This window comes from Montipora foliosa, chromosome 2 (assembly GCF_036669935.1).
Source record: "Montipora foliosa isolate CH-2021 chromosome 2, ASM3666993v2, whole genome shotgun sequence".
In the NCBI taxonomy this organism is placed as follows: Eukaryota; Metazoa; Cnidaria; class Anthozoa; order Scleractinia; family Acroporidae; genus Montipora; species Montipora foliosa.
The window spans coordinates 27,379,004-27,389,003 of NC_090870.1; the positions used below are offsets into that span (position 1 = coordinate 27,379,004).

At 42.0% G+C, this 10,000-nt stretch overlaps 1 protein-coding gene across 2 annotated transcripts in view; it reads left to right on the forward strand.

Annotated features, from left to right (window-relative positions):
- The window catches only part of LOC137992780 (transient receptor potential-gamma protein-like), a 65,125-nt gene that overhangs the window by 5,711 nt on the left and 49,414 nt on the right, over positions 1 to 10,000 (forward strand). The window contains exons 2-3 of one of the 2 annotated variants that reach the window (XM_068838296.1): positions 742 to 872; positions 9,910 to 9,969. In XM_068838296.1, coding sequence (XP_068694397.1) covers positions 9,964 to 9,969 — 6 coding nt within the window. In that variant the 5' untranslated portion in view covers positions 742 to 872; positions 9,910 to 9,963. The remainder of the gene's footprint in view (positions 1 to 741; positions 873 to 9,909; positions 9,970 to 10,000) is intronic. The other variant, XM_068838294.1, reaches the window with a different exon arrangement.

The following is a 10,000-nucleotide window of genomic DNA, read 5'->3' on the forward strand; positions in this document are numbered from 1 at the left end:
AAACATTCCACAAATCTCCATCTTGCAAGTGGATTTCCAAAACACGAAGCATACTAGTTTCATATGCTTTTCCAATTGATTAAATATTTTGCCCTTGTTCTCTGAGTAAATTTGACAGAAAAGTGGAAGTGACAAGCCGATCCCGGCAACAGAGTTTCCTATAATTATTATTGTAATTCTAAAAGGCAAGTCCGAACCTTGTCAATTAATTACCATAATCTGAAGACTTATATATAGGAACAAATTTTTTTTAATGTAATTACCATTGGAGTACTCATCGTTGGGGATCATTCACGGGGCTGGTGCAGTGGTGAGAACATGAGCGCCTCCCACCAATGTGACCCAGGTTTGATTCCTGGACCCGGGGTTGAGTTTGTGGTGATTCTCTACTCTGCTTTGAGGGTTTCTCTCTGGATTCTCCAGTTTTCCTCCCTCAGCAAAAACCACCATTCAGCTGATCCAGCTGGCTGTAAGCTGTTCTCCAAGATCACACATGGACCGTATAGCAACAGCCAGAGGCACCATAGTATGCTTTCGTTTCGACCTTGTTCAGCTGCGTTGTTGCTGTATTCGGTACGACAATTATTGTTATTATTATTATTATTATTATTAGGCGGGAATTAATTGCCTGCGAGCAAGCTCTTTTGCCACGCGCACCCCGCAAGAGAGCTTGCCGCGGCAGGCTTTAAGGTGGGAACTGATTGGCAGATCTTTTGACCATGAGGCTTGTGTTAAAAACAGGTGCTAAGCTTAAGCTTGAGGCAACAATGATGAATACCATAAAGGAAGAAAAATTTGACGAGATTGAGAAAATCATTACCCCAAGAAACTTCCAGAGATGTAGCTCCAGTTCTTTGCGTGTAGCAATGGAGGTAGGGATAAAAATTTAAATATATATTACGTACTATCCAGATTTTTGTCAAACTTGGTACAATTGATCTGTATACGCAGTACATTAAAGTATTGCATTAAAAAGATGAAGTCATCGTGCTTGTTTTCGTGCTGCATGCCCTTTATTCTAAGTGTTTTTGCCAAAATTCCACAAGAAGCGTATGAAATGCGCTGTGCAAAACCTTGCGGTCTGGCTAGAAAAAGAAAAAGTTGTTGTAAGATCTCGGGAGGTGTATTGTAATCAGGCACCACACATAGTGGACAAGATCTAAATCTCCAACTAAAATTTGAGGAAAAGCTGCCGGTTTTATCTGTAGTGTTATTACAGCTTGTTTTGGGGGCCATGCATCATCACTGTATGAAAAAACGGATTTTCAAATGTAGTGAATGTGGAGCAAGTGCTTAATCTTTTGTGCATGATTGCTTAAATTTGCTGAAAAGCAAAGATCACATTTGCAACAGTTTTCTACTGGAGGTTTTGCTCATAAATGCCACTTGTCTTAACTTTGCTGTTGTGAGTAAAAGTAGGGATAACATGGTATTTTCCTTGATATTTGGAGGGGTAGTAAACATGATGTTTAACAATTGCTCTGTGTACCAAATGCAGTCAAATAACCAGGTTTCCATGTTTGTTTGTTTGCTCAGGTAGCATTTCAAGTGATCAAAATTTGTTTTTGGTCAGTGTAGCAATTAAATCTAATAACAATATCATTTTTGCTTAAAGTAGCAAATGTGAACAAAATATTAGTTTTGGTCAAGATGACAGATGTGATCCAAAACATCAGTTTTGCTTGGAATAGCAAAATGACTATAATTTGATTTTACATACACCACTTTTGTTTAATTATTATTAGGCCAGAGGTGAATTTTCACCATTTTTTTTTTCAAATTAGCACATATGTAATCTGACGGTTTGACATTTTCCTTGAGATGGAAGATGACAATTTATTCTTGAAACTATATAATGTTGATTGAATGTGGAGTCGCAGCAACAATTTCAGTAATAAAATAAAGCCGGTTTAATTATACAATACAATACAATACATACTTAATTGACCGCTCCCCATAGGGGCTTTTCAGGGCCAATGAAATACAACGAAACAACAGAACAGAACAACAACAACAATTTTTTAAGAATCCCAACTGGCCGGAGGCAAACCAGTTGGCTATTTACAAGTGCAGCGGGGGAGTTGAACCAGGGACTACCAGGATCAATTAATCTAAAAAGATGCGATAAATAATGTCACATTCTCAAAAAAAAAGTAACAAAAGTACACATTGAGAATGGCATGCTCTTAAATAGCTCTGAAACTTGGATGGACTGATTTGCAGTAAATTATTATTATTATTATTATTTTTATTTTTATTTTTATTTTTATTGTTATTATGATGTAAAGAATATAGCTATATTTCAAATTCAAACATTAGAGCCTAATTGAGGGACCACCAAGAATTTGGTTGGCCCCTTTCACAACTTCGTTTTCCTCATGAATTTTACTCGATGTTGTAGTATTCCCGAGAGTAATAAAGTATCCAAACAAACAGATTTAGCTCAACCAATTTCATTGCAAACGTAACATGGCCGCCGCTATCAAAAGCACATGGTTTTTCCTATCCCAACATACTTAGCGGCCCAATACATTACATCTCCCCTATCCTCAGAAAAATGCTCTCTTACAAGAATAAAGAAATCTCCACGAACAATAAAGTCAACTATACTAACGATGAAGTCTCTTCTTCTAAAACTTAAATGTTCAAACTGTATATAGTTCTTAAGAGAGAGAATCAGTGTTTATGTTCCCCAAAGAAAATTAACAACATAATCTCTTAATCTCTCTGGCAATCTCCTTGTCCTCTGGGGTCTCAGATTCCTTGATGGTTCTGGTGCCGCTCCACCATTCTCCTGCAGATTGGGGCACTCCCCTCTATCCAGCAGCCCGGCAGTCGATTCTGGTACGGTTGGTTGGTAAGGTGATGGCACAGGGTCTAGTTCCTGCTGGGGTGTGGAGGGTGTTGACACAGAGTCTGACCCTTGTTGGAGTGTGGGATCTCCCTCTCTAATGTATTGCTTCAGATGACTTGTGTTTCTGGAGTACTGGTTCCCTGTTGGACTCTCTACCACGAGGCTGTTCCCAATCTGGCTGACAACCTTATAGGGATTTGGGTTAAACGCTGTGCTGAGTTTGTTAGTCTTGTCTTGTTGGACAAGCACTTCATCACCCAGTTCAATGCTGGAGGGGCTAGCCCTGCGGTGTATGTCTGCATAAGCTTTACTCTTAGCTTTCTGCTCAGCATCGCAATCGTGTAGTTCATGGTCATAGGCATGGCCGATGCTTAAATCAGGGATCTTCCCCTTGACTTTTCGGTTAAAAAGTAGCTCAGCGGGACTCCTTCCAGTCGTATTATGGGGAATGCTTCTGTAGGCAGAGAGATACCTCCTTAATTCTGCTCTCCATGGTCTGTTCTCTGCCTGAGCAATTTGTAGTCGTTTCAACAGTGACCAATTCTGTCTTTCGACTTCTCCGTTGGCTTGGGCCCACTTGGCAGTAACTTTCTGATGTATAATATTATGCTGTTCACAATATTCTCTAAATTCATTCGACTTGAATTGTGGACCATTATCGGACTTGATGGTATTTGGCAGCCCATGTCTGCAGAAGGTGTCAGCCAGACGGTCTATGATCTTTTCAGCGGTAGTGGACTGCATAACCTCGACTTCGTAAAATCGGCTGTAGTAATCAACAATGACCAATAGTGAATGTCCAGATGGTAGCGGTCCCATTAAATCTACTGCTAAGTCTTGCCAGGGTCCATCGGGTAATGAGGTGGATCGAATAGGTTCAGGAGGATCTGGTTGTGCCACCAGCTGACACCCATGGCATGCTCGGCAACGTCTCTCCGCTGCTTTATCCATCCCGGGCCACCACACCTTGATTCTGAGGTTCTGTTTGGTGCCAACCACGCCCAAGTGGCCTTCATGAGCAAGTGCTAAGGTCCTTGGCTGCAACTTACTAGGAATGATAATGCGTGTACCTCTAAGCACCAGCTGACCAATGACACACAACTCCCCCGCCACTGTCATATATTGTCTACACTTTTCAAACCGCCCCGTTGCAATAGCTTTCCTCACTTCTTTCAGCTCTTCATCATCGGCAGCAACAAACCTAACATACTCCTCAGTGCACCGCTGGTGGTTATCAGGTTCGACCCTCGTATGGAGTAGACGCGACAATTGATCAGCAATGTTCTCGCGCCCAGGCCTGTATATCACACTGAAATCATATGGCTGTAATCTTAGAACCCATCGTTCTATCTGTGCACATGGTCTTGACCGTGGACCATATATGACCTCTAAAGGCTTGTGGTCGGTCTCTACAACAAACTGCATCCCATACACGTAGACATGGAATCTCTCGCATGCCCACACCACACCGAGCGCCTTTTTCTCTGTCTGGTAGTATCTCTGCTCACATCCAGTCAAACTACGACTTGCATAACATACCGATGTCCATGTACTGTCCTGCTTCTGTACGAGAACAGCGCCCAGCCCAACTGGACTGGCGTCCGTGATTATCTTGGTGGGCGCATTCCCATCGAAATATGCCAAAGTACAAGCTTCTGCCATCTTCTGTTTGAAACATTCAAAGGACTTCTTTTGCTCTGGTCCAAATTCAAAAGGGTGTCACTTTCCTTGTCAGTCTTCGCAGTGGTTCAGATAAAGTGGCAAAGTGAGGTATGAACTGGCTGCTGTAATTGGCTAAACCCAGAAAGCTACGTACATCTGACGCACTCTTTGGTTCTTCCACCTCTAATACTGCTTTAACACGACCTGCTGTAGGACCAATGCCTTTCTCTGAAAGCAGCATGCCCATGAACGCCAGCCTGTCCGTGTTGAACAAACATTTCTCAGCATTTAAAGTGAGACCGCACTCTTGCAGACGCTCTATAGTTTGGTGGAGTCGCCTGTCGTGTGTTTCTGCGTCGGGACCATGCACCACAATGTCATCCGAAATGTTTTCGACACCTTCAATACCTGCCAAGGCTGAAGCGATTTCATGCTGATATTGTTCACTGGCAGAACAGACCCCAAAGAGTAAGCGCTTGTATCGAAACAAACCATCAGGTGTAGCAAAGGTTGTGATTTCCCTGGATTCTGGGCTCAACTCCAACTGGTGGTACCCCCATTTAAGGTCTAATTTACTGAAGACCTTAGAGCCATTCATTGTATGTAACACCTCATCAACTGTAGGAATTGGATATCGTCTTCGCATAATGGCTTGTTTTGCCTGTCTCATGTCCACACATAGGCGGATGTCCCCGTTGTCCTTTGGGACAATCACCACAGGGTTGACCCAGGGGGCTGGACCTTCCACTGGTTCAATTATTCCCATGTCCAACAGTTCTGTGGTCTTATCTCGGATCTTTCCTCTCAAATTAAATGGCACCCTTCTATAAGGCTGTGCAATAGGTTTTACAGTGGGGTTTATATCCAGGGATCTGTTTGTTCTTCAGTTTTCGGACACCCTCAAATACCTCTGGGTACTGCTGTTTTAAATTGTCAGCTTTACTTGTTACCATAGCAATGTTAATGCCAACTTTTAACACCCCCAATTCTGTGGCTGTGATCTTTCCAAGCAACGACATCCCTCTACCTTTAATCACCAAGACTTCAGCTTTGGTGGATCTATCACAAACACTCACTGTGCACTTAAAACTACCCTTAACTGGCAGTGGCTGACTAGACGCATATGGGTATAGCTTCTTGTCTGGGGTAGCCACTTGTGATTCACATTTCACTCCCTTCACCTTAAGCTGTTCCCACGTCCCCTCATCAATAATGTTGCTGCTCTCCCCAGAGTCTATTAACATCCTAAGGTTTACTCCTCCTACTTGTACGGTGACCATTTCTGAGTGTCCTCCTTCTGTAATACTAAATGCATAGTCCTGCTGGGGCCCAGGGTCATTGTCATCGGGTCCCCCCCAACCTGGCGAGCATATGACTTTGTCTTGCAAACTTTTTCAAAATAATCTTTCCCGCGACATTTCCTGCATGTTTTGCCCTTTGCTGGGCACTGGGGATCACGACCAACCTCGTTCCCAGGGTCTCTCTTCTCTGCCTCCATTGTCGTTGAGAGAAGACCCTGGTTCACGCTGGTCACGTGGCACTCGTCGACAAACATTTTTCCACTAGGGTAGTGTTTTCGTTATATTTTGATCCCGCAACCGCACCTGGGCGAAAAAATATTCGTTTAACAAGGCATTTCTAAAATAAAAAGGTCAAAAGAGCTGATGTTATATTCCCACAGGAGATGAATTCCCACAAAAGCGGTCAAACTAAAAGCAAGAGCTTTTGTGATCGACAAGACGACTTCAATGTCGAGCGGCGATTGACGTTCGCTTTAAAAAAAATTTTAGTAGCCAAAGTTGCATCTTCAGAACAAACACTAACATAAAAGAATACACCAAACACTACGTTTGCTTGATAGAAGTGTCTCTTTTATTTTACTGCGACTAAAAACATGCACGCTATTAAAGCGCGGTGCAGTGGTAAAAAAAATCTTAACGACATCGACAATTTACACGAAGTTGTTGAAATATAAATATCATAAGTCAATCTGTCAACTCGCTGTACAAGATTGCGACCTTAGCAATCATGTTGTTTAACTTTCGAAAGAAAAACGAACATCAAAGAACAAAATGAAATACCTGCACATGCTAATACAGTTTGATTTGATGGATTTGAGGTCGATATGTGACTCGAGAACTTAAATAACAACACACCGGCTGATCGCTGAACATGTTTGTTTTCCATGGATAACCGTTTCGCTTGTTTTCTTGCACGACAAAATCTTCTTTCCTTTAAAATTGTCGCAAACTATTAGCATTCTTCGTTGATCCGGACCTTCACACGGATGAATAACGTGAGGATATTTTCTGTGGCGTCTAATCGATTTGACCACAACTTTTTTTCTTTCACATCGGGTTCCATATGTGTAGTACATAAAATACTGCTGTCAAACGTTTTGTCAATGGTTATCTGGCCACAAAATCAATTGCGTGCTGATTCCCTTCTTTGCAATGTCAACAAAGCCTACATTGCCACCCATCCCCTAACACACATTTCGCCAACCTCCCAGATTCTGGGAGACACGTGACCAGCGTGAACCAGGGTCTTCTCTCAAGGACAATGGAGGCAGAGAAGAGAGACCCTGGGAACGAGGTTGGATCACGACCGAAATGTCCCAATAAACCACATCTATAACATGTCTTATCTCTCCTTGGAATCGGCCTTGCATGCTAGTACTCGGATTGTTACTTCTCTCATTGATTCTATTGCTATGTTCTGATTCTACCCCCTTTTCTGAAAGGGCAGCCATTTGGGTTTCTATCTTTTCGCATTTGGCGGCAACCTCTAGGGTGCGTGTTAAGTTCAGTCCTTGGCCTTCTTCAAGCAATTTTCGTTTGATGTAAATGGAAGTGCACTTATTCAAAACTGCGTCTCTTATCTGGTTGTCGGTATCAGTGCCAAAATCCAATCTTTAGCTGCTTGTCTTAAGCGAGTAGCAAATTGCTGAACTGTCTCACCTGGGTTTTGTGTGATCCGATGAAAAGTCTGGCGGGCGAATGCTGAACTTACCTGTGGCACGAAATAGGCGTTGAGAGCTTCAACAGCACTGGCGTAATTTGTAGCATCCCCGGTTTCAGTTAAGGTGGTGAATATCTCCTGCACATCAGGCCCAGCCAGGTGGAGTAACATTGCTCGTCGCCGCTGTTTAGTTACTGCTGTGGTTCCTTCGCTTATAATAAGCCCTTTCCCGTCCGCGTACAGTTCGAGTGAAGTTAAACACCTCTTCCATCGGGGACCAATCGTCGCTGGATCAGAGAAACAATTTCGGTAACACGCTCTTTTCCATTGCTTTTCGTTTCTCCTCGTCGCCAATGTAGTATTCCCGAGAGTAATAAAGTATCCAAACAAACAAATTTAACTAAACGTAACATGGCCGCCGCTATCAAAAGCACATGGTTTTTCCTATCCCAACATACTTAGCGGCCCAATACATTACAGATGTCACTCTGGACCCTGATAACACTTTTCGGATTACTGTCTCACTGTCCATTATATAAAAATTGTCTTCTGCATCTCGGCAGTTGTTTGTTTCAAAAATATTTTCCAGTTCCTTTATTGTCTCTTTTACATGTACAGGTGTATACCTCCACCGAGTGCGCTGATCAAATTAGAGGCACAACTCTGACTTTGAAACCAGGTCTTCGCTCTCTAAGTTCAAATGCAAGCTCTCTGTTGTTATTATTATTATTATTATTGTTATTGTTATTGTTATTGTTATTATTACTAGCATTTTTCATGGAGCTCTTTAATTGACCTTTGGACAGAACCTCTGTAGGCCGGATGCATAAAGCCGCGGCTACACGAGCGATTTTTTGCTCGCGCTGGTGAAGCAGCGCCAGCGCGAGATATGAAAATCACTTTCCGCCCTGCTTGAACTGGCGACGCGACAGGTGAAAAAATCGCAAGAAAAAGGTCGCCCGAGTTGAAACTTTCGCGACAAAATCGCATAGATAGTTGCCCGTGTAGCCACCCTGCAACTTTTTGCCTGCGCTTGCGACGAGACTAAAAAGTATTTAACCGATGAAATTAAAGTATGAATGTCTGTTTATAGTGCACAGGTCTCTTGAAGTATGCGATTCGCGCGGCCTTCAATTTGTCGCCAAAATTTGTCACAAACCGGTAGCCACCCTGGCGCGCAGGCGACGCGACAAAATCTTAAAAATATCGCATCACCGGCGCGAGACAAAAATCGCTCGTGTAGCCGCGGCTTAAATGCATGGCAGCCAAAAAAATATTCCTTTCTTTGTGTGCTAATTAGACTCACAAGCCTCGTGCACGAAAACCTAAATTAACGAGTGAATAAATAATGAGAAATAACCGAGTATCCGAGGTGAAACTGAAAGGCTTTAATCTGCTCTTGACTTGATTCATCGCAGTTCAAATATATGGCTTTCATATATGCAAACTTCAGCATCTCACTAATCGCCTTGATAGCGCAAAGAAATCTCATTGTCTCCGTGATCAAATCGCGGTATAAGTTCTCATACCACTAGCATTTACCGTGGAATACAGGAAATATAAAATACACTGCGCTTTGTGACTACGAAGACGAAAAAACAGGAAGAAGAAAATTAAGAAACTTGAGTCGATTTTCACAGTGAAGCCACAGGCATCCCACGGAATTATCTAATTCGACCAAAAATTTTTTAGACAACCTGGAAAATTTTACATTGGATGTTAAATGAAGGGCAACTTAAACCCGTTTTTATATAGTCAAACAAGTTTTAACTTTTCTTTATTTCCACTTAGCCCTGTACAAACGGGTTTTTCTTGTTTTAAAATGAGTAGAACCAAGTAGTCCAGTTAATCTAGGAAAAAGTAGGGGTCAACCTATCACTAATTGCAACAGAAGGTTTCTCAACGGTTTTAGCTCCAGAAAATATCCCTCTGTAACATATCAAAAGTTCTAAAAAGTCCTAGTAGGGGAACATGCTAAAAATCAGGAATGTTTATGTCTAGTTGGGGAGGGGGGGGGGGGGGCAAAATTTAGCGGCATGGAAACGAGGCTGCACGAAGAACATTTGGATCTGCTTTAACTTTCGCAAGGGTTTAGTAGAGAAATTTCTGTGGATCACGCAAAAGAACTGCAAGTGATTGAAAAATTGTAAAGGAATTTGGAATCGTGGAATTATTGACTGTTGTTTGCCTTCGACGAGCGTGTAAAACTATGTGATTATGATATTAAAATAATTGTCAAGTGTACCTTTATTCATTCTATTATGTACTATTTTCTAAGAGCAATATACTCTGCAATAAGTATTGGAAGTTAATTTACAAGGGAAAGTTGGTTTTATAGACCATATAGAAATAATTTAATTGGATGTTCGAGACGTCTGCCATTGGTCACAGTTTGTCGGCGGTATTATCTTTGTCATTCGCTACACTTATAGCTGAGTTCTATTGACCAAATACAATCCATCAATTTCCAGTTCTGAGTTGCCTCTATGAAGGTAAGGAAATCTTGCTGTCTTGGTAATTTTT